General features: G+C 35.9%; 1 protein-coding gene across 1 annotated transcript in view; it reads left to right on the plus strand.

The window, feature by feature from the left end:
* LOC134804267 (voltage-dependent calcium channel type A subunit alpha-1) overlaps nt 1-26,527 on the plus strand; it is a 100,259-nt gene that overhangs the window by 57,574 nt on the left and 16,158 nt on the right. Inside the window, 20 exon segments of the mRNA XM_063777240.1 lie at nt 3,902-4,122; nt 5,546-5,649; nt 9,087-9,202; nt 9,335-9,394; nt 9,627-9,728; nt 12,374-12,571; nt 12,902-13,116; nt 13,274-13,486; nt 13,915-14,088; nt 14,378-14,434; nt 14,667-14,750; nt 16,075-16,181; nt 17,142-17,264; nt 17,545-17,724; nt 18,475-18,738; nt 19,339-19,482; nt 19,790-19,991; nt 20,091-20,255; nt 21,973-22,083; nt 23,636-23,719. Coding sequence (XP_063633310.1) covers nt 3,902-4,122; nt 5,546-5,649; nt 9,087-9,202; nt 9,335-9,394; nt 9,627-9,728; nt 12,374-12,571; nt 12,902-13,116; nt 13,274-13,486; nt 13,915-14,088; nt 14,378-14,434; nt 14,667-14,750; nt 16,075-16,181; nt 17,142-17,264; nt 17,545-17,724; nt 18,475-18,738; nt 19,339-19,482; nt 19,790-19,991; nt 20,091-20,255; nt 21,973-22,083; nt 23,636-23,719 — 2,924 coding nt within the window.

A 26,527-nucleotide genomic window follows, 5' to 3' on the forward strand; every position in this document is an offset into this window, starting at 1 on the left:
GTGAACTCTCATTTTTTTCGTACGCTAGCATTATAAAGAAATTGATGAGTGTAAGTTACCAACGTAGCATATATTCACAACAATACCTTGTCGCGTTTCATTAAGAGCTACTTACTACGAATTGTTAAACTGATCGTTCTGTTGTATTTTTTACACTTAATTAAAAGGTGTTAAATAATGTTGAAGAAGATCAGTCTGACGATTTTTTTATCATAATTTTTAGTTTCACTTTCTATTCTCTATGTAGTATTGAGATATACTTAATTAAGATGCTTTTTGCAATGCCAGCCATGCGAGTTTTATAAAAATGTCGTTGCGAATTAAGAATATGAAACCAAGCTAACTGCGATGTTTACCTAGCGTATTACAAATCAGTTGTTAGGTTATGTATGGGACACTTTTTAGCCATATTCGTTGTACTATATACTCTCTTAGTTTTATCAATTTCCAAATTTATAAATGTGCCTTTTTACCATTATGTAAATTTGTAATGTTCGGGGTTTAGTTGGACTTTACTTATGTAGTCGTTTTACTGTTTTTTAACGGACTGCAATTGATTTATACAATTTTTTTCAGTTCAATCAATAAGTTTTGAAGAGTATTACTACTAATGACATAAATCATAATTCATATAGCTGAAGTTGCGGAAAGCTGAAAGTCCGCAACGTACACCTACATTAAAATCTGAAAACGAATTCATAAATGTTTCACGAAACCATTCGTAGAAGATTTTTGTCTAACTAGATATTGGTACAATGTACACTATATGCTGTGCGAAACGGTTTATTTAGTTCATGCTAAGCTTTATCTTTCGCTTTTTTTTACAATAATGTATGAAAAGCAATGAGCGATTATTATTGGTGTGATGTAGCATTATCTAGCATGTGTTGATAGGCAAGGCTTCCGTTACCTGAATGACAATCCCAACTTGCAAATGGATGTCAAATCTCATTTTAACATAACTCGTCCGTACTACTCGCTCATATTATTTGTGCGAGCAAGGTGCGCTGCGAGTAAAAAACTAATCAATAGGTTCTACGGAAGCATTGCTTTTACTTGCATCGCAGCTGTGCCTGCGTTGTGGAATGTGATATAGTTAGTCAATTTAACAAATTTAAATGAAATTGGATGTGCGATTGGATTCATTGTACATTGTACTGCAATTATAAAGATTAAGTACTTAGTAGAATCACCGACACATAGCGCAGGCAAAGCTGCGATGCGAAGTTATAGGTACTTTTAAAATGAATCGTCACAATAAGAAGTACCGCTTTTTTATTTAATTAAGTTATGTTAACCTATAATCTCTTATAACAATCTCCTTGGATAGATTGCATTAATAATTGCAGAAACTTTTAAGTTAGACTATTTTTACCATATTTTTTTGCCAATATTATATTCTCCTTTGCTAGTTAAAATGCAGTTAGATACTTTGAGGGTATCAACGCATTTATCGTCACCGAATTGGTTTGAACAGATGACTTTTAAAAATATGTACGGGGTTTAATGCACCACTAGCGTGCTTTTTGAAAACTGGAGGTGTGTTCTGATTCTAAAAACAGGTTATGGATTCAAAAGCGAAACTTCTTCGACCAGAAATGTCACTTTTGATAATGACAGATCATATATAACAAATGCAAATAAATATGACAAATCCAAATCAAATTCATAACCTGTTATTACAATCAGAATACGCCTCCTGGATAGGTACCGCAGTACCGCCTACCTTATAAATTAATACATTATCAGGCCCCAATTTCACCACGGTGATAGGTGCGACAATTGTAAAATCACTGTTGCTGACGTCACAGGCATCCATGGGCTACGGTTACCGCTTACCATCGGGCGGGCCGTATTCCTGTTTGCCACCATCATTGTATTATTTAAAAAAACCTTATTATATCGGAAAAAAAACAGATATTTCTTTTGCGAAGTTTCTGACAATTGTCAAGATTTAGAAGAATTGTAGGTAATTCTTGACAGGTAATGAGGTATATGTCGGAATTTCGTGACAATTGTAGTGTTTCTTGTGACAATTGTCATAAACTTAGCAAGAGAAATATCTGTTTATTTCCGATATAATAAAGTTTTTTTAAATAAAACAATGATGGTGGCAAACAGGAATACGGCCCGCCCGATGGTAAGCGGTAACCGTAGCCCATGGATGCCTGTGACGTCAGCAACAGTGATGTTTTACAATTGTCGCACCTGTCACCGTGGTGAAATTGGAGCCAGCTAATTTCGGAGTCCAAGCCGAAGCGAAACAAATGACGATTTATTTGTCGTTCTTATGACATAGAAATCTTTCTGAGCCGTTTCCTATTTAATCCAGTGAAATTGTAGAATTTTGTAACGTGGCTCTTCTGCGTCAAATCCGGTAGTTCTGATTTTTTGCAGACTTATTTATGATGTTGGCCCAATTAATAATCCAAGTTTGTGACCTTGAGCGCCGAGCGCAACTTTGTCAAAAATCGAAAAACCTGCGAAAATTTCGGTTTTTATTTAGTTTTGGACGATTCTAACCCTAAAGGTAGTCTAGTTTTTGATAGTACCTTCCTCAGACGTTTTTAAAGAAGACTAAATTTGCTACAATACGAGATTAGAACTGTCTCTGTAGATTGAATAGTTTCCGAGATAAAGGCTTTCAAAATTGAGATTTTTTTGAAACTGAGCTCGTAAGCTAAGTGAGTGCAGTGAGTATGCACTTTTGACTCAGGCGATGCCGCTTGGCACGGTTGTTCCTAAGGTCAAACAAAGCTGATTTGGCCCAGTAGCTACGAGATCGTACCGTGCATACCCCCCAAAAAGGGAGGGGAAAGGTCGGATCCCTAGGTCCAATCTTTGCTATATTTCTTCCTACTCTTAGGAGCTAGGGTATGTTATATATCATTTTCATATAATTTAGGGATGAAAACATTATATTCATACTTTTAAAACGCCAAGTTAAGTGTTTTTTTAAAGATTTTTAACTTTTAACTTTGGCCATAAATACATTTCTATGGAAATCGTCACTCAATCCGCTTCATATTTTTCCAAAAAAAATTATTAATGCCTGCTTTGAAGTGATACTTTATAGAATAAGGAAGCTCTAAATTATATGAAAATCATATATAACTTGCCCTAGTTGCTAAGAGCAGGAAGAAATATAGCTTAGATTGGACCTGGGGATCCGACCCTTTCCCCTCCCTTTTTGGGGGGTAGGCACGGTACGATGTCGTGGCTACCGCGCCAAATCAGCTTTGTTTGACCTTAGGAACAACCGTGCCAAGCGGCATCGCCTGAGTCAAAAGTGCATACTCACTGCACTCACTTAGCTTACAAGCTCAATTTCAAAAAAATCTAAATTTTGAAAGCCTTTATCTCGGAAACTATTCAATTTACAGAGACAGTTCTAATCTCGTATTGTAGCAAATTTAGTCTTCTTTAAAAACGTCTCAAGAAGGTACTATCAAAAACTAGTCCTTTAGGGTTAGAATCGCCCAAAACTAAACAAAAACCGAAAATTTCGCAAGTTTTTCGATTTTTGACAAAGTTGCGTTCGGCGCTCGAGGTCACCAACTTGGATTGTTAATTGGACCAACATCCTAAATAAGTCTGCAAAAAATCAGAACTTCCGGATTTGACGGAAACGCTAAATGTATAATTTTACTGTATTAATTCGGCGTCGACAAACGCGGTGACACCCTAAGGGCCACTTGCACCATTTACTAATTGGTCAAACCTGGAGTTACCATGGTTACCAGTAGGTACAATTTGACACTGGGTAAACGGTTTAACCGGTTAACCCCGGTTTTAGCGGGATGGTGCAAGTGGCGCTGAGACATCGAAACCTGGGTTAGCTTGCTAAAACGCGAATGTTCTCTAAACTGCGTAAGCTATAACGACGTTTCTATTTTCGCAGATGAAATAATGAATGAGGGCGACAGTGCCACGCCGTGCAACGCAGACAACAAGAGTTTGGCGCCGTTGGGGGCCAACGTTTGCGAATACGATAAGAGCACGTGTTTAGAAAAGTGGGAGGGACCGAACAAGGGCATCACGTCGTTTGATAACATCGGCTTCGCTATGCTCACCGTCTTCCAGTGTATCACGATGGAGGGCTGGACTGCCATCCTCTATTGGGTAGCATATACCTTATAACATTCTGAACCCGTACCCACGCTGGCTGAGAAAAAAAAAACAATTGAGCCCAAAAAAGAGATACAATGTAGTTGGTCATAAGGTGCTATTGGCATAAAATTGCAATAATAATAGGTTCTTATTTACAATTAACAACTAAGTCATTTTTTTACTAAAACCATCGCGAATGTTCGTTTCCCTCTGTTATTGGAAGTTAAGAAAGTTGGAACCCAGATTAGGTTATCATAACTAACGTGCAAAAGGTTCGGTTACCTTAGGCCAAACGTGCAAATTTTTGTAGGGGAGACCGGGGCAATGCCGTATAGCTAAGGATTAGAAGCTCTAGGGTAGAAATTACAAAAGACCAAGTAATCTAATAAACACGTTTATTTAGTTAATTTAAGTGGAAAAATCATGCCACAAACAAAATTACGAAAACCTTAACAAAAAATGAAATTTTCATAACAAAACAAAAACGCTGCCTTTTCCGGTTTTGACCCGACACCTGTACAAAACCGTATACCGTATACGATATTGACCCGGTAGCTAGTTATCAGCAACGCATGCCATACATATGAAACTAACATTACTCTTCTGAGTCGTACCCGGTACAGCCATCATGAGCCCATCTTTTTGCAAACTGTACACTGCACCATTCTTCATTGACGCGACTTGTACCGTATTCGTCAAGGCAGTACAGACATGTCAATGATTTTTTTTGGGTTTAATTGATTTTTTCATTGCCTCTACATCCCATTCTTACCTATTAGTTGTTTTTTTGCATTTTGACAGTGTTTAAAACAATAAAATACATTGTATTTGTCAATCATAGGTTAAGGTCAAAATCATATAATATACGGTTTCACCCCATACGGTTGTGGCCCGAGGGTAACAAGTACAAACTAGTCGCTCACAACTACACACGCAAACGATTTTTTACTCTTATGAATTATCGGTAACTATAACAAAAGACACACAATTCAATGTAATTAATCAGTAACTCACCTCATTAGGCTTCAGTAGTATATCGAAAAATAACATTGAACACACCAAAAAACAGTTATTTTGAATATTTTTCCGCAGCGCGTGCATACAGCCTATAGCCTTTGCTGGTGAATAGCTCCTATTGGCGGACGACAACGAGCGCATTAAGCGCGGTAAAATATGAATTAGTGACAGATATATGGGCAGTCTACGGTTTTACCCCGGTATACGGTTTTACACGGGTTTCCCCTACATATTCAACCTAATTCTGAACGTTTATAGAGTAACTAAAACTTCCAAATTAAAAAAAAAACAACTGCTTGTTTCTCAAGAGGCTATAAGCTATAAATATGCTAGTTGTTACGCGTGGTCTCTTCTTACGATGAACTTTTCACGTCGGAAGCAAAATGACACCTGACTAACCACATTTCAATTGTTTCAGACGAACGACGCTTTAGGCAGTGCATTCAATTGGATTTATTTCGTGCCTCTAATAGTATTGGGTTCATTCTTTATGCTCAACTTAGTTCTCGGTGTTCTTAGCGGGTAAGTTTTTAAACGTAGACATCTATTAACTGCGCTTCATTCCTCTTTATTGTAAGCATCCATCAGTGTCGAGCATCAGAGTTGAGCGAGAGGTGTGGAGATAAATATTCACCAATAAGAACGCAAAGAGAAACATTGTTAAAGTAGGTACAAATACCGCTCTAATAAGTTTCTGATATTCCAACTTGCGCTGTTCATATTAAATATTTTCAACGTCATACGCCTGACGATTTATCAGTCTGTGAACAGGAAAACATAATATACCCTGGGAAACCAATTATGTCGGTAATAGTAGAATAAAAAAACACATCATTTTTTTGGAGTTATAAGGTATAATAGGTATACTAGCATAAAGGGACCCACTGATTACCAGTCCGCCGGACGATATCGGTCTGTCAGTTAAAAGCAAAATTTGACAGCTCCGAACAACTGACAGGCTGATATCGGCCGGTGAACTGGTAATCTGTGGGTCGCTTAAGAAAAAGACAGTATGAATTTGTGTGCCTATATTCCAATGAGCGGCGACTTTTGCCAAACTATGTGTATCATAAATTCCTCGATCTAGAGAGTTCTCTAACGAGAGAGGGCGTGTGGAGAGACGGGCTCAGTTCCAGAAGGAGAGAGCGAGACAGATGTTCAATACGGACTTTACCGCTTATTTAAACTGGATCACGGAAGCAGGTCCGATGTGTGCAGTGACGCTAGGACCCTGGAGGCGTATACAAATTTGAAATATGATGAAATTAAGACGATAGTGGACGACCGCTTCTCCAACTAACGTCTGGGTATTGACATTATAGAAAATATTTTTACACAGTTTAATGTATATTGAATGGTCAATAAAAAATATCTTATAAATAAAGCATAACTAGTTATGGAACTATGCCATATTTATAAGATTTTTTTAAATATATTATAAGAGTCTAAGAGCCTATAAAAATTAAATTTGTTTTTGGGTCCCTAACTCTTAATAATCAAAAGAAAAATCAAACGAAGTGGCATAGCTATCGTTAATAAACATCCAATTTTATAAAAATATATTCCAGAATGTCAATATCCAGAGAGCAAAATGGGGACTATGTTTGTACGGTGAAACGGTCGTCCCCTTTCCTCTTAATCTAATTGCATCTCGCCACACTATAGGCCGCGCTGCCAAGTGTCGCCTGACACTGACAATTCACCGTACAATGCTGGTCCAATAAATAAACGTTGACGCTATGTAATATTATACCGTCGTTTAATTACTGACCCAGAAATGTACAGGAAATTGTCAAGTTGGTGAAATAGGCCCATGTTGGTGAAATTCTTTTAAATCTGACTGCGTCTCTTGATTTTTATGCTACTGTTTGTATGCTACAAGATACAATAAAATTATGACCTCTTAGCTCGTCGCTCACAGACAAAACATCCTCCAGGCTGAGCATAGTCGCGCTACCCCCGTCTGCCACGCATACGGTAATTTTACTCCATGTTCGAGTCGAAAGTGTCTTTGTGTGACGTCCGTGTCTTTGAACGGACCAATCACGGCACGGGACTTCGCTCACCTCGTCCCGGTCCCGCGCACCCCCGCATTTTTGGCATCATCGGTTGCATGAAATAATTGCTCTAAACTCGGTCTAGAGGACTCCTAGTCTATGTCGTCGCTATATGTAGGTATATTTATTTTTATTGCTTAGATGAAGAAGATAGAATGCAGAAAATGTACATTGCTTGGTTGAAGTCATATAATATTTTAGAGTCTAACTTCTTATTAAAAACTTATTATAATTCACATATGTTAATTTTAAGAAGTAGTAACCTATGTATAGTGCTAGTCGGTATCTATAAACGCTAAACAAATCTAGAAAAGATAGTAATAACTATTCCTACGTGCAGTATGATCATCATGAATATAATTATATTACCCCAAAAACGGACACCCTGTCGTATATGATAGTTTGTCCTGGCATGCTCGGACCTTTTCGTGTGGTTTAGTAGGCTCGTGCTTATTTGTAGAAACGGAAGCATACTCGTATAGATAGTTACAGTTGTATATCATGTCATGCATCACTCTCGCATTTACTTATGTATTAGAAAGTGACTGGCAGGCTGACATACAATATAAACACAGCCATATTAAACCTACTACTGCTCTAGCTATAAACCAGTTTAGATCTTCTAATATAATTTTCATTCATTATCGTCATCAATTATTTCAATAAAATACAGGATTCATAGGCTTTTTTCCTTAAATTTTATTTGCTATAGCACGTGTTTTAGTTTACACCTATGGGGCAAGCTGTAAAATGTGGCCGTAATAGAAATCTTTTTTTACCCGACTAGGGCAAAGCAAATGGAGGGTTATGATATAGTGTAGTAAATGAAGCAAGTTGTTTTATGGAGACCCATGCATTAATTTCTCAGTCGATGAAATTTAGCTTGGTTATTGTATAGTATGAGCCGAGACTAACATTATAAATATCCAAAAAAAAACACTCCTAGTTAGGTAAAAACACAAATCTGATTATATATTGAACCGAGTAATTCCTCAGTCCAAAATTATTTTACAAAATAAGTTATTTGTATCAGTATGTGATACTAGAAAAAAATCTAAAAGTTTTGTCAAACATCAGAATATTTTTTTATGATACTTCCTTTTTTTGACGCTCTTTTTCATCGGAAAATTGCTCTGTAATTTTTTTCTTCTTATATGATCTTAGAATATAATTTGGCGCAGTGGGTAAAAAAATCCAAAAAAAATGCGTATCGAAATGTATGTATTATAGAACTATTAAAAACTGAGAGTGGAAAAATTTTAGATTTTCATTTTGTAGGTATAAAACGGCAATAAAATGGCATTCCAGTGAAAAAATTAGACTGAGCAATTTTCCGGTCCAAGACGCCAAAAAATTTTATTTTATTAATACTGGTATTTCTGCTGGGATATTTTTTTGATATTTCATATATTGTTGCAATACGTTACATGAATATGTCTGGTGAAGAAAGTTTGAACGGAGCATTTTTCCGTAAAAAGATATTAACGATTTAAGACTTTAGGTATTTACTTTAATTCTATTATTATTATTCTTTGGAAATTTATACAATACTTTTTATTTATTGATACTTTATCATACTGTAAAGTTTTTTCTGGTTGAGGAATTACTGCGGGGTCCACTACCTTTATTTACTACACTAATAGTAGTTAGTTACAAGGTAGACTATATCATCATAAAATATGGCATCAAAAATATGGCTTAAAATCAGTATCTCAACCCTCGTTGCGTTACCGGACTTGCTTATAATTTTATTTTGACATTACATTAGACCACGAGAATGCCAGATATGAACTACATAATTTCCAACAATATGGGTGTAGGTACATAATGTCCATTTACACATTTTACAGTTTAGAAGCTACCGCTACTTCTGCTAGTTATTAAGTATCGCTATCTTTACAGAGAGTTCGCTAAAGAAAGAGAGAAAGTAGAAAATAGGCAAGAATTTCTTAAGTTAAGAAGACAACAGCAACTAGAAAAAGAACTCAATGGTTATGTTGAGTGGATATGTAAAGCCGGTAAGTTACTTGCCACAATGCAATTGCTTAAATAGAAATATTACACCAAGACTCAAAAAGCGGCGCGTTAATCTAACGTGCGGTCAAGGAAGCACAATGATAAGAGTCATATTAATGTGTATATATTTTCAGAGGAAGTAATTTTAGCTGAAGAAAGAACCACCGAGGAGGAGAAAATGCACATAATAGAAGGTGTGTATACAATTTTGAGATCCAGTCGCTCTAAAATTATTTTGAATAGGTATCACATTTGTGTCGCTTAACTTCTAACTCGGGTAAATCCATCTGTCAGATTATGCGATTTTGGTATTCAGAAAAGGTAAATAGGGTACATATTTGCTGAGAGGGTCGAATGGATTTACCCGAGTTTGAAGTTAAGGGACACATTTGCGAAGAAAACTTAACAAACCAACTTATTTTACAGCGCGGAGGAAAGCAGCGGCCAAAAAGAAGTTAAAAAACCTCGGCAAAAGTAAAAGCACCGACACTGAAGAGGAGGAGCAGGACGAGGAGTGCGGTGACGACGGTCAGTATACCCGTCTCACTCTCACGCCTATATCATTGTCGAGTGGCAGCAGCAAAGAACTGGTTGACATTACCTATTTTTCTTCAGACAGCTATTTACTATTCACCCAAGCTCGACGAGATTGCGTTGTGTCTTTGCCAAGGTAGTTTGCAGACACGTTTTTCTATTTATTGTTTTAACTAAGGGGTCATTCCATAATAAACGCTACCAAGGGTTCAAAAATGAAAATTGGTTTAAGAAGTCAACACTAACCTATTTCCATAGAAAACATACCAAACCTTCATGTCAGAAAAAAAACCCGAAAAAAAAAAAACATTTTTTACATGTTTTGCATGTACTTGCTCGCAACGTTTAAATGATAGGCGTAAAACTAATTTTATACAGCGATATTGGCAAGACTAATTAAAAAGAAAGTAACTGTAAACTGTTACAAATTTCTCGCAGTTATTTCAGGTAAAATATCGTAATTTTATAATTTGTCTTTAAAATATTAAAAAGCATGGATTAATCGGTTTTTAGAAGAGTATTCTAGACTGTGGTCTCAAAGTAACACCCGAAACGAAAAAGAGATAAAAGTATGTGTAACTTTTCCCGTAATTAACTATAGCCAAACATGTTTTGCCAAAGAAAGGCTATTATGTGAACCTATTCAAATGTGTAATAATTATTGTTTTAGCGTCTGCTTTAGTCGTATGTTTTAAAGATTGAAGTTGTGTAACACCCGAAACGTGTTGATCGTCCGCCTGTCCGTCCCCGGCTTTTCTCCGTGATGGTTAGTGCTAGAAAGCTGCAATTTGGCATGGATACATAAATCAATCATGGCGACAATGTAGTAACACAAACATTACAAAAAAAATTTTACGGTAGCCTGTACAAAATATTTTTTTTTCGCCTTTAATCCTGTGATGTGGGGTGTCGTTGGATAGTCTTTCAAAATGAATAGGTGTCACCATCAAAGATTTTTTGTTTAAGTGAATATTTTCGGAAATATTCGCATAGAAAGAAAAATAATTATGATATCTTCGAGAAACAGTTTTTATTGTTAAGATTAATGTATTTTATAATAATTCAGCATTTATTACTTATGATTTTAATCAAATTTATTAAAAAGACAATAATTTCAATGAAATGAGCCATAATTTCGTATGAATCTGTCTTAATTTCGTACTCGTAACGCCCGAAACGAACCATGAGTAACCAAAGCGAAACAGGTAATTTATTTTATTAAAATTAAATAAAAAATGATACTAAATGTTATTTCAGTGTTTCAGTAGACTACACTAACTATTATTACTTGACATAAATAAAACTGGAGGTTACTTGACAAAATTCGCTAAATTATGCATTTTGGTACTGATGGTCAGAAGATATAGGCCAATTCGCGTAAAGCCCGAAACAGCTACTTTTTAGTGATTCTCTCGTTATTGCTCTTATACTTTAATTATGTGTGTACAGGAAAAAAAAATATTATCAAAGTAGTAGAACAATCAATAGTTATAACCTCCTAGTTCCTGTTACAATATCGAATAAAACCTTATTTTATGAGTTCAAGTGTAACAAACGAAACGGTGGAATGACCCTAAGGGAAACTTTCATGTTTAACTACTAATTGTAAAGAAATAGAAAATCGTAGAGCCAGTTCTTTTTGCTGTTTTTCATCGTTTTCATTTCTTACTTCCAGTAGGTACGAGTACATATGTAACTTCATCTAGCTGTACAAAATGAATGTTTTACTTTCGTTCATTAGAAACACATAATTACGCGTCGATAGCGACAGTATTATTTACTAACCTTTTCACAATAATTTCGATAATTTTCCTTTCTTGTGAATAATAGATGGTAATAGGTTTCGTGCCTTATTATTACAGTAAATTTGATGAGTAATCTTTTCATTTACAATAGCGATTTTTGAATCGTTTTTATTTTCTTACATAATTTTATGTGAATGTTGCATGACTGTGTCGATTTTCTTTTACACTCATTGCCACCCTACCTTTAAGTATTCGTACTCTATTTCTGTGTTGGTTGTTTACAGTTCCAAAGAAAAAGCAAGGTATGGGATCAAGCGTGATGCTGGTAGAATATTCCTTTACAACTTCTATGTAGTCAAAATAGTATAGTCATAGTCGTAGAATAGTGACCCCTTTCAGATCCCGATAAAGCGCCTTTACGTGCACAAAGACTTTCATGTGGCGTAAAGTCGTTTGAGTACCTTCTATGACGTCCTTGCTATTCTTTCATCTGTTGGTATATTCCCCACTGTCCATGTTAACTAAAGCTTGATAGACTTGGGCTTTAGATCCTTACAGCAAAAAGGTTACCTTACAGCGTGACTTGAAAGAGGCTAGAAATAACATGACGAATATCCCCAGGGGGTCAAAGATTTATGAGCGAAGAGTCGAATTCGAGCCGTTATCGAATTTCGACACTGGCGGTGCCAATTACTACAGAGCCTAATTCGGGCACGTTGAGAATATCGCCAACGCTAGAAACATCAACGACATTTAGCTGAATGACGCTAAAATCCCAGTTCTTCCTATAGCTAATGTTGATACTAGACAATTGGTCGTTCGGAATCGTAAGCTTATTCATTAGGCTCGCATGAAGACGAAATATATTTATTAATGGTTCATTGGTGTTATTAGGTTTTTTGAAGAGCAAGACGCGATCGGTGGGCAAGTGTGCAGACTTCTGGCGGGCGGAAAAGAGATTTCGTTTTTGGATCCGGCACACGGTCAAGACGCAGTGGTTCTACTGGTTCGTCATTGTGCTGGTGTTGTTCAACACAATATGTGTCGCCGTCGAGCATTATAAACAACCTAAATGGCTGACCTCATTTTTATGTAAGTATTTCGAATTTCAGTACCTAGTACACATCAGTAATCTCGTGGCATAATGACGGCAGTTAGTTAAATATGTACATCAAAAATTAAAGAGGCAGTATTTATATTTTATAATTATGATTCTAATTGATTTAGACACAATTTGTAAGTACTTAGTTCTAGACAAGCTAACATTTACCAAACGTTTTAATCTGTCAACCGACTATTTATAGCATACTTGGTCATAAACATTGGTTCTCGCGATACAAACGTGCCTAGTGCGGTCATCAATGTTTTTAATTTGTATTGTAAAGACTTTTTGCTTCATAAATATTATTCCTTTTTTTTCAGATTATGCCGAATTTGTGTTCTTGGGTCTTTTTATGATGGAGATGTGGGTAAAGATGTATGCTTTGGGACCGCGGATATACTTCGAGTCTTCTTTCAACCGATTTGACTGCGTGGTAATATCGGGCTCCATATTCGAAGTGGTGTGGTCCGAAGTGAAGGGCGGCTCATTCGGCCTGTCTGTGTTGAGAGCGTTAAGACTGCTGAGGATATTCAAGGTAACATAAATACGTTATTTCTCTTTATTTTATCTTTGTAAACAGCCATGACCTGTACCTTTAGATGAAAATATGGCTAATAAAGACATATACAGATTAGTATATAGATTACGACCATAAACCATAGATGTTAACCTCCATGTTTCCTCTATTTCAGGTCACGAAGTACTGGTCGTCCCTCAGGAATCTAGTGATATCACTCCTGAACTCCATGAGATCTATCATCTCACTGCTGTTCCTATTGTTCTTGTTTATCCTCATCTTCGCTTTGCTCGGCATGCAGTTGTTCGGCGGCCAGTTCAACTTCGAGGAGGGAACGCCGCCGACTAACTTCAATACCTTCCCTATAGCGCTGCTTACTGTCTTCCAGGTACGTATCTCAACTTCTTAACTGTTATAAGTTCTACGTTGGACTACGTTCCTACCTCGATAATATACACACAGAAAAGTAAATTACTGTAACCTTATTTCTTGTTGTGACTAATATCCCAGATAAGAAATCTCCACGAATAGGTGTGTATCGAAATGTTCATAACTTTTGGAAAAACTAATGACAAATACTTGATATGAGTCTCATAAAGTACCACTACCAATTAACTTCCTTGAATTTGAAGTAATGTTTAATTACAACAGGTTATTTTTTTTATTAAATTTTTTTTATGTTTTTAAACGTTTTTTTACGTGTTGTTGTTTGTGTACGGCAATACCTATGTCGAATCGAAAATATGGCCGCCAAAATCTAACCACTCGTCATTTTATAAGAATGTCTTAAACAATACGGACTCTCCTTTCTTTCAGATTTTAACAGGTGAAGATTGGAACGAAGTTATGTATCACGGCATCGAATCACAGGGTGGCATACAGAAGGGCATGATCTACTCTCTGTATTTCGTTATACTGGTGCTTTTCGGGAACTACACTCTGCTCAACGTGTTTCTTGCCATCGCTGTCGATAACTTAGCCAACGCTCAGGTAAGTGCATTACTAATGAGAGCATTTCTCTGGTGGCCTTATATTATATGTATTTCGTGAAATGATTGGCCATATCCCCCGCTAAAAATGATAATCCTTGGAAAAAAAAACTTTGATAAATTCCTACTAGCGTTACCATTTTCAATGCCTTCACTTCCCTCGCTATAATATGTATGAGGTAACCAGAGATTTTAACGTTTGACTGTCAATATAACATCAGTGTTACATTGTTGTGTCGCACCTGTAAATTTCAAGCTTTTTGTGTAAATGTTTTGTGTTTTAATTCCAGGAATTGACAGCTGCGGAAGAAGAACAGGTCGAGGAGGACAAGGAGAAGCAACTTGCAGTAAGTACTCAACTCTCTTTACCTTGTCACGCTGTTTTTCACATGAATGTTACTATTTCATCCTCTGATGCTTCCGACCTGAGTTGATAGAATCACTATTTTCAAAGTCATAGCATGTTCAACCACTCTTCCACGAGCATAAACACAACACTTTCGAGCGGTTGTTGTATGGAAGATCGGATGTGCTGAACAAAATTTGTTTCATACGACAACCTCTGTTTCGGCTGATTAGGAATTGAAGAAAGAGATGGGAGCGTTACACGCGGTGGACGGGATACCACCCGAAGTAGATTCGCCGTCGCCTACTACCAGGAAGGTAAAAGCAGCTCGATGGTGGTGTAAGCTAGGCTTGATCATGCGCAATAGATTTGGAACATTGTTGGTCAGAACAAATTATTAAGGATGACTCACGCTGGTCCGTACCGAGCCCGAACCGTGCCTGACTCGCTTACGTAGAATATACTTCTAAACTGACAGTCATATATGTTGTCGTAGATTAATTTTTGACAATCTCTCTCCTCTAAACAATGAAAAAGGCTCAACTCTGACGCACAAGGGCTCATATTTCAATATGTAGTTATGTGCCTGAGCACCGGGTGACGGGCTCCGCTCGGTGTAGGTACTGTGTGTGTCATCTTTTAAGAATGACTCACGCTACACCGGGCCGAGCCTGAACCGATGCGTCCGACACGTCATTTTCTATGATGGCTGATCGGTCCGGCCCGGACAAGCGTGAGTCAGCCTTTATACGGTGAATCAACTTTTTCTTGCCACTCGTTGCCATGGTTAAGGTCGCCTGGATCAGTTTTAAAACCGTATCTATGGTTTAAAAAAATACCAGATATATATTTTTATGATATGACAGTTATAAGTCGTTTCCATAATGGGTCATCTACTTAACATATTGTAGAACGAAGTACCTATAACATTTCTTCTAACAAACTTTTCTACTATTGTCGCCTGGCTGACGGGATAGAATAACGACACTAAAGTTGATCCATTCATATCATCTACTATCCTGGTTCACTCTGCATAGTCATTGTTATTTTAATGTTGATAATAAATACAATCAACAATGTTCTAAAAATGGTCTCATGCGAGTATGTGTCGCTTTTGTGGGCCTGATGGTTGTTACTTATGTATAGGTGTTCTTTACATTGTTATTGTTGTTGTATAGATTGCTATCTTGTATAATGTTATATCGTTTGAATTCTCCAGGCATAAACAGTACGTATTGTTGTTTAAATTTACATCATCATTGTACTTCCTTTCTTCTGGCTGGTTCATGTGTGTGATAACGAAGTGGTGACGTCACCTGTATACAAGCTATAGCATTGCATGTGTGTGTAGAATCTGCTGTCAATTACTACTAGCTTCGATGTTATGTTTATGTTATAAGTATAAAATGTGTTATTGTCAATAATGATTTTCTAGTGCTTAATCATTAATTATCAAAATTGTTTCAATTAGAAACCAATAAACATTAATTAATTTGCAAATTCGAAGTTATGTTAAGTAATAGATTAATTTGTAAGTAAATTCGTTACGAGCCTTGCTAGTTGACTTATACACGTCATACATGTAGATTCTATTTAAGTTTATATTTCAAGTCGTTTATACTGTGTCTCAAACAATTCCAGAACAAAAAGAAAGAAGAGGCCAAAAAAGAGGATGACGACGAGGTGCCAGATGGACCAAAACCAATGCTGCCATATTCGTCCATGTTCATTTTGTCACCCACTAATCCGTAAGTTAACTATCTATCTATGGTTAATCTGTGCTGATTTTAAAAGAGAGCGAAACATTGAGGCAAAATATTCGAACATTAGGAAGGTCATTGGCGTTCACATTTAGTGAAATACAACTAGTACAGTCTAGTGTAAAAATATGGGTGCATATGACTTTTCAAAAATATGTCCCATAGTTCTTAATTCGCTGACAAGAGCTATGGAACATATTTTTGACTATGATGTGCGTGTTGACTGTACAAACTACTACGAGCACTGACGAAGACGACGTCCATTAGAAGCACTGCCCTTGCGTTCACATGAACCACGGGAAAATTTAGACGACCGACTTAAATATCCTGTCTGAACACTTTGAACAGCTGCCATGATACTGTTCTGTATTTGCAATTTAGTCAAGTTTACTATCTTACTAATCTGTGAACTGACGCTATATTTGCACTTAGCATTGTCTGACACTACGTGTATTCTGCCCCGGGTGGTGTAGACTTAACGGAAGATACAGTTTTACCCACAGTGCAGATTGGTCGAGGATATCTTATCTACCCTTTCCGTCTACTTGCATTTCTAAACATGGTGCATTTACCTCATTCGTCGCAGATTCCTTTAGCTTTGTGCTATTCTCTTTCTCATTCCAGAAATCTTATTTATATTGTCCAGAGATAGTACATATTGTAATACAAAATGCTTTCAATTATATTTAACCACAACAACAAAGACGGAAATGATGTAATATTATACTTATTTAATGTAAAACTAAAGTATTAATATTAAGTCTGCTCATATTGCTCAGCTGTCCCACTCCCACTCGCTTCTAACCGTATATATATATGTCGCTCGTGTATATATTATCGTTATAGATTGCCGAGTTTTCTTAATATTCTGTTTACACTTTAGTTCATATGTATCAAACTCTTTAGACGTCTTTAAATAATGTCATTGTGTATTTTCTTTGATTGCAGAATTAGGAGAGGCGCACATTGGGTTGTAAATTTAAAATACTTTGATTTTTTTATCATGATTGTTATATGTATGAGTTCTGCGGCTTTAGCAGCTGAAGATCCTGTAGTTGAAGAAAGCGCCTGGTACGTATAAACAACGTACTTAAGCTAAATAATTCCGTATAATCATTCAATTAACTTGATTAAGTTTTCCCACCCCATCTATGCGATAAGCGTACAGCCCATCTGGACTAATGGATTCTTGTAACTCTAGACTCCCCAAAGGTGTCATATGCTCATTTCCCTCCGTTAAGGAATCGGAATATAGAATAAGCCTTATCACATAGCTCAAGATTGTACAGTCCAAGCAATTCAAATACAGGTATAAAGTTGTAAAAAATTAAGCGAACAATTTCTTTCACAGGAATAAAATATTAAATTTATTCGATTACGCGTTCACCGGTGTATTCACCGTTGAAATGTTACTCAAGATTGTTGATCTGGGAATACTATTTCACCCGGGTGCTTATCTTCGCGACTTATGGAACATCATGGATGCTGCTGTCGTAATATGTGCCCTAGTAAGCTTCGGTTTTGAAATCGGGTACGTACAAAATATTTCACAATACTAATTGAAGGGTACACTGAAAGAACATGTCTGATCATGATCACTTTTTTGAAAAATTATATTTTAATCTCAAAATGAAGAATTCTCAATGAACTTTTAGTTACAGCTTCTGTTACCTCTTTAATCATAAATACAACTCCTTTTATTCCCACTTTAAAAACACCTATTTATACACGAAAATAATATGGTTAATTATGTACATCGCTCCTTTCAAACCGCGATACTCAAAATGTTATCAGTGTCACTAAGTAGCGTGTTCGTTCCGTTTACCCTTCAATTTATAAAACGCTCAGAGCGAATTCGCTGGAAAACATCTGTCTTTAAATATTGTGCGATTGCTACCCGACGGATAAAGTTACTGACGAATGTAAATATTTTATCCGAAAAATGAAGTGACGAAATATATTTAATGTTGAATATGTTTCGTCTGGTCAGTCAGTGGTATGGTTTCTAGGGCTGTAGTGTAGGGCTTTACCCTACACCACCGTTCTAAAACCGGTCGTAGTTTTTGACATTCATAAATGCATTGTAATATACCCGAATTGCAGAATACCTAAATACTATCACTTTCACTTCATTCGTATGGAAAAAAAAAGATGTAATACGGCGAAATGAAAAGGCACCTAAGTTGTCTGAAACATTTTGCCCTAGGTACTGTCTACTAAAAATATGGGAGTGAAATCGTACCGTTAATATATATTGTATGTCTATTTTCTATTGTTACAGAGGTGTGAAAAAGGGCGCTCAGAATCTATCGACGATAAAGTCGCTGAGAGTGTTGCGTGTGCTCAGGCCGTTGAAAACTATAAAACGAATCCCTAAATTAAAAGCAGTGTTTGACTGTGTGGTGAACTCTTTGAAAAACGTCATTAACATTCTCATTGTGTACATATTGTTTCAATTCATATTTGCTGTAATTGCAGTACAACTTTTTAATGGTAAATTTTTTCACTGCAACGATATCAGTAAGAATACATTTGAAGACTGCCAGTGAGTATACTTTGTTTATTGCTACAAATTTTGTGGTATTTTTGTCACTGCCTCTATATGTTTTTACCTAAACAATGTTCCAAGAAATCCCTCCTTTTTCACATTTTTATTCTGTGTAGGTATTATATTTTTAAGTTGAAGACTGCATTAATGGTCGTGATGGTATATCAGAAAATGTATGTTCAAGTATGGATGATTTTCAATTGTTTTAGTTACGCGTTGTAGGTATGTTCCCATCTTAGAGCATTTAGTAAATGGAGACGTCATGGCTGTCATTTTCTGAACGAAACAGTCTGCCGATTTTTGCTGGGGAGGGGACGTCAAATGTATTGCTATTTCTACATGATTTGTACGTAACGTACAAATAGCCATGTCAGTCCAGACAAAAGTTTGGCTGAGTTTTTCGGCAGAGGGGTAAGCTCTTAAAGGCGACTCCAGTTATTAAATGCTCTAAGGTTCCCATGAATAATCATTGTTATAGAGTACGCATCACAAATAAATGATTTTAACTAACACTCATGAGATAAGGGATACTATACCAACTATATACTCTACTCAAGTGGGGTCTAACTATGTATTCAAATGGGTTTTTTATTGCAGAGGGTCGTATTTCGTCTACGAGGCGAATAGCCTGCTGCCGAAAGTAAGCAAACGGCAGTGGACGACGCAATTCTTCCATTACGACAACGTCGCCACTGCCATGCTCACGCTTTTTGCGGTACAGACGGGAGAAGGGTGGCCACAGTAAGTGCTGGGCTATTACCGCGAAAACTGAAGCTCGCAAATTGCGGGCATCTTTTTCTGTCACTCTAATTACGCCTTAATGAGTGTAAAAGAGAAAGGTGTCCACAATTTGCGAATTTCAGTGTTCGCGGTGCCCCTTGATCTTTGCATTCGCATCGTTTGCGCGGGAAACCGATCATTTAATAGATGGAGCATATAAGAAAACTCGCAGTCACAACGCATTATCCGTGCCATCAAAGCCTACCATAAGATCCATAAGTGTTGTATGTACCTCACCAAATAACACATCATACAATTTATTTTTCAGGGTGTTACAAAACTCCATGGCTGCTACGTATGAAGATAGGGGACCCATACAAAACTTTCGAATAGAAATGTCCATATTTTATATCGTTTATTTTGTGGTGTTTCCATTTTTCTTTGTTAACATATTCGTAGCTCTGATAATTATCACATTTCAAGAGCAAGGTGAAGCCGAGTTACAAGACGGTGAAATTGATAAGAATCAGGTTAGTTTATAGGAAGTATGTAGCTGTGTACAGAAGTAGTAAGCAGAGCATAGTATTTTTTTGTTTTCTATCATCTTACACTAACATTCTTCTTTACAGAAATCGTGTATAGACTTTACTATAGAAGCGCGGCCTCTTGAGAGGTATATGCCAAGCAAAAGGGCGAGTTTTAAGTACAAAGTGTGGAGAATAGTAGTCTCTACGCCTTTTGAGTACTTCATCATGACTCTCATCGTACTCAACACATTGTTACTCATGATGAAGGTATGTATCACACACAATCTTTCTATTATTTATATATTTAAGTATATTGAAATATTTAATGAATAATAATAATAATCGTGTCGATGATAGTAGGTATAAATATTGTATAATTGTTTGTACACTACTTAGAGCAAGATATCGTCTAAACAAACTACATACAAACATGAGTAAGCACTTTGAATGTAAAATGTAGAAGCGGTCACTAATGAATTAGTTGCTGGAAAAGTTAGTCCAACCACAAGGCACAGTTGATGACGAGTTAGTTTAGCAGAACAAATTCGGTAATCACTTAGTGCTCGGCCAAAGCTAGACAGGTGCTTGTGACCGGACTCACTATGGCGTACCTGAAGACCACAAAAAAATTCCAAACGAATTTACTCAACGCTGACGCTGCCAGCGCCGACCACAATTCATAATTGGGTTTTACCAATGGCAATCTACACAGTTTACCATCAGTGTTAGCGTCAAGTGAATTTGGTCGGGACACTTCTTCATGGCCTTTGGGTAAAAGGTACTCGTCGGAACTGGCGAGTATCTTTTAGATCTATTTATCCACGATTGAGCCCGCTTCGTGTACAACTGTCTAATTTGGTAAAGAGCATAATGTCCCTAACAATAATCCCCACTATATGTTATACTTGCGTGCGTCCAATACTTGTCGGCACCAAACAACCCCGTTCTTGCAAAATTGTGTACACCTCACTTTGTAATTCCCGCCTTAGATACCTACAAAGGAAAAAAATACAAATTGGCTATTAAATTCAAAGTACTGCCTAGCATAAGATTTTCAAAATTACACAACACATGCAACACTTACAATGACATTTATGGAATATAAACTCGTCGCGTGACTAGGTACACTGCATCGGAATGCGCCGTGGATCTGTCTAAGCCTATCCCGTCAAGTGTACGCCACGAATAATTTTATTGTTTTAATCCTACGTTCAGTTCTGTGTTCCTTTCGTGACTCCTTGCTTGCTATTCATTATGTATGTATCAATGTCTACTGCACGATAAGCGTATCCTTCCTGCACATCTACAGCACATGAAACACAAAATATAAATTGGACTATTCGTGCTTGTTATGCAAAACTACTCTGAAAGCAGTGAGCTCGGGGCATGGGCCATTATTGTTGTTCGTGTTGCATGATCTTGTATAAGACCTGTTCCTAATTATTTTTGTGAGCGATCTGCATGCTTCGTGGAATGGCCTACTGCCAGGCGTGATTGTTGGTGGTGGCTATCAGCTGCTTAAATCTTACCGTGAATCAAAATTTACATAGGCGATTATAACTGATCCAGTAACGATACAAAAGTTCATAACTGTTCAGAATTTGTGTGTTAAGAATCCCCTCATTATGTTACATTAATTTTAGTAATGTTCTGTTTAGTAGGCAAGAAAGCATTTGCTGATGCTCTCGTTCACTGTGACCCTGTGTATTTTTGTTGATCTTAATGACTTGTCGGCACGTTTCCTCACCTCACTCATGCTATCCCCTCTCTTTTGTTATCCTTTTCTAACTTACCGTCGTTCAAAATCGTAAGGCCTAAAGCTATGATACAACATTACTTGCCAACGTATAATTATATAAACATCACATCTATCAGTACTCATTAAATTATTGAAGTCTTGATGCGATTATATGGAGTAACAAATATCTATTTTCATTGCCATGGGTTTATCCAATACGCCTGGCACGTCATCACAAAATGGCAGTACTATAATCAAAATGACCTCTACGCGGATATCCTCAAGTATTCGAATATGGGGTTCACTGGAATGTTTTCTGTGGAAACGGTGTTGAAAATCATCGCTTACGGTGTCAAAGTAAGTAAACCAATACACGGATCGTTCTGGTAAATAATTTGGTTACTATGGAACAGCAAAAATAGGCACAAATGTACTCTTTCTGTTTACTAATATGTTTTTTTGTCTATTTACATGACTGTATGGGAATAATTCGAGCCGAGTAAATAATATCCCTACCCAAAGACCACCCAAATTTGAAACCTTTTACAAGATTTCTCTCTTAAAGTAATAGCTTAGATGCCAATGAAAACATAACCATTTTTCGGCATTTCATTGTTGAGCATGGCTTTCCTGCTGCATGCGGCACCTGTTTGTTTCACACACAGTCAGTATAAATGTTCCTTTACTTTTAACTGTACTTGTGGTTTCAAGCTGTCTTCAGAGAGTTAGCCATCCGAACATGGTTCAGGTAAGTTAACAGTCGGTTCAAACTTGGCGAAGTACTGCTGTAGTCAAAGGTTTGTAAAATTTGTTTCCTTCTATCAATTATATTATGTACATTATATTGCAAGTTTCTTGTTAGCGTCTAAGTAGCTCACAAGGGATTTGCAAAACTTGATGTGTCTAGTAAATTTGTGGTGACGCAATTGTGCATGTTTGTTTAATCCGATTGCATGAACGCACGTGCTGCACTGAGAAGCCACAATATGACAACACATATACCTACACACTGACACACATATACTTACAACAGGGTCATGAAAAGGGGGAACTTAACAGCACACACCAGTACATTCACCTCAACATGATATACACAAAACGAGTTTGTTTTATAAAGTTATAGCAGATAGTAGTAAAAGTTAATATTGTTAGAGTATTAAACCAATGAGCCAGAATTATTTTTAAGTACTCAGCAGACCGGTGATTCTATTGTCGTATTTATGAATGTTATTAAAAGTAAATCTGGCTTGGTATTTACTTATAAAGTTTGAGGTTAAAAATATTGGTATTGATTTTGTGGTAGTTTCACGAGGCTCCAACACTACTCATGGACTCGTTATCATTAATGAACCTCATCTTTACGATCTTCTTCCTTCTCGAGACCGTTTTGAAGCTGATTGCCTTCGGATGTCAGGTAAGCTACCCTTTAAATAGTACAACAGATTTAAGTAATAACATAATTCTTGTACACACGGCGTAAAATTGATTACATTCTTTAATAATTCTGTCCAATAATGCCGTGTATATAAGACAACACACATTATTTTCTTTAATATATCTTAGAATGATTTTTTAGCATTCAATATTCAGTACTGACTTGAATATTATTAAATTAGAATTTATAGATTATAAAACGCCGCTTAATTTTTATATGATATAGTTTTCATGACACTCAATTAAAAATTTTCTAGTTATGCAAAATTAATTTGATTTTGAATAATATATAAGAGAGAGATTCCTTATCCCACTCCACATCCTACTTGTTCTAAATAGAAAGTGTACATTTGTACCCCTTGTTTTTTTATTACTTCTCGATGTCATATTGATTAACATACATTTTTTTATCCATTCTGTGATTATTTACACTGTACATTAACTATAAAAAGTATCATCTAATTTGTGATTCCAGAATTTTTTCAAAGATCCATGGAATACATTCGATTTCATAACGGTCATTGGAAGTATTATTGACGCTCTCATCATGGAATTGGGCGTGAGTATTAATATTATGAAGTGATTTCATTCCTTGAGCTATTAAAATGTCCTACGGGCTCCAAGATACTTCCAAATCTTCCAGGTGCCGTTGATCATTAGAGAAAAAAAAACCCTGAAACTTAAGGACTTTTTAGAACCTCAAGGATTGTACTTGCATTGTCTTTATTAAATCTAGATCTTAGTTTTCTGGCACAAACGTTTTCTCTCTGCTTGAGAGAACTATAACGATGCATAACCTGCTAAGTATCTGTAATAACTTGAGATTCACAAGAAAAATTAAAACGTGAATAAGATAACCATAAGATCGTAGTAATGTATGAATCAGCCAAAATACACTCAACAGCAAAACGTACACTAAAAACTAAGAAGCAATGTATTGACTCATTTTCTAGGCTCTTGAGTGTACATGAATAAATCTTACATTCACCATTCCTTATAATATTTTTTCAAGTTTTAGCGAATGTATATTATTTTACTTAAAGCTACACTTGAAAGTATCGGTAATTCTAATCGCCGATCGTAAGACAATCATTGAAAGATCGTTCATGCCAGAAAACACATTTTTCATTGTCAATCAGTGTTTTTCCCAAATGTGACAACACATTTGTTGATTCATCGCATATTTAATGCACACAACTTCAAACTCTGGTACCTTTTAGGCCAGAGTGTACGAGTAATAATAATAAGTATTACATATAATTCACTATTAGTAGTTTTATACTTTTTAACTCGGCTGCCGCAGATGAGGGTAATGTTTTAACAGTCGGTATGTTTGAGAACGGAAGGTAAACGATTTGTCCTGATTACAGAGCGATCTACCAGAACACTGTGCCTCTGACATATCCTGTCAGCAGGTAACCAACTGAGTTGATTGTTTTGCTAGGAAACATAGTATTTTATATATAATGTTATGTTTACAACGGATTCTAGTAGAACTCGCAATTAAATTAAAACTGATCGAAAATTTATGGTAGTGCTAGTTTTAGGCTAGATTATGTAGTTGCACTCAAAGAGTGTTTTCTTAAAATAAATTTATTTAGTTACAAGTTTGTTCCAGTAAGTTTTGCTAACAAAGAAAGTAATTTAGAAGTATTTTATTTTTAAAAGTTTGGTGTTTAATACGTAATTTGATAGTATTCATAGTTGTGTTGGCTATTATTTAATTGGTTTTGTTACATTGGAAGTGTTTGGAATCTTTTACTTTGTTACATTTTTAGATTTTAAAAGAGATCTGTTTAGGATTGTGTGACCAATTGATTAGGTATGGTACTTCATTTCTTTTTTAATTTACTTTAGTGTGTCAATTCACAGACCGAGTCAGTGTGAATTTTTCTCTTAATAAATTTTATTAGTATTAGAATTTATATGAATATTGAATAGTATAAGATTAGGCAAACATATTTATAAGTAATGCGATCATATGTATTAATTATTACTTTGTGGTATAATCTTTAGGAAATTAAATGTAGTTTAAAAAAATCCATAAAAAATTGATGTCATTATTTTGTTGAAAAACGGAAAAAGCGCAAAAAAAAGGAATTACCTCGCAATATGTGGCTTTTGGACGGTAAATTAAAAAATATAATATACTATATACAACAAAATTTCATTAAAATTTAATATTATTGTAAATGAAATATTACTGTTGTTATTTATAATTCTGTAATTGTATCTCATAGCTAAATTATACTTCTCGCGTTGAATGATGGTTCCTATGACAGTTTCTTTAAGTCTCTTTTCGTTGGGCTTAATTAAATAAAAATAATAGAAGAAATATTCATCTAGAGTTAGCTTCAACATAAGTATGCAGCGATTTTGATATTTTTGATAGCCCAGACTGCGCAAGTGTTATTTTAAACGTCAAACTTCTATAAAATTAAGATGTATAAATAACACTTGCACATTCTGTGCTGCTAAAATCGTTGCTGAGTTATCATGGTCTAATTCTACCGTATTTTATTACTTACGTATACGTTACATTTTTAAATCATAGATAATCAAATATTTTACGTCACAGCTACTCCATATAAATATGAGCTGTCATCATTCGAAGCAAGAGATATAAATAATACCTTACATTTACGTACAAATTGTCTTGCGCCATTTCCGTTTGCAATTTTATTAGTTATTTTCAACAAAGCATACCTATATTTATAAATATTATAACTGTGCTTTGGTGAGAATAACAAATTTTATTACTTACTTTATTGTAACTTTACCAAACAAAAGTAGGTACCTAATTAACGAATTTCAAGGTTCCATCAACACATTATTTTTTCGAGAGTTAAAATAAGGCATTGTCATTTTCCCTATTTAGTACCTCATTACAGTTTTTAGTGTCCCGTACAAAACTTTGTTCACGGAACACTTATGGGATCACTTCGGTCTTGAAAATCAGTTAAATGCGTTTTTCTCAGAGACCGTTTGACGTAGATACCTAAAATTTTATTTTTTGTGGTGGTTTTAGTGTTGCTACCATTCCAATTGATTCTGATCGCGTGTTGCTACACTTCCTGGTAAAGTTCTACGAGAACTTTGTTACTGTCGCTCTCAATAATGTCACGTGTCACGTACCAACAAACACATACAACCATCAGTCCATTAGAGGCAAAAAATATTTCAAATCATCAATATGTCAATCAAATTAGATCCAAAAATAGCGTTTTGAGGAATGAATTCCCAGCAAGCTGGAAATCGTTTAATACTTTCATTTGATTACAATCTGAGTTTGTGCAATCCCAGGAGATGTGCATAATATTTTCCTTGGATTGCCAAACCACTCGATGTAGAAGGATCCACCATCAAT

Source organism: Cydia splendana, chromosome Z (genome assembly GCF_910591565.1).
Source record: "Cydia splendana chromosome Z, ilCydSple1.2, whole genome shotgun sequence".
Taxonomy (NCBI): Eukaryota; Metazoa; Arthropoda; class Insecta; order Lepidoptera; family Tortricidae; genus Cydia; species Cydia splendana.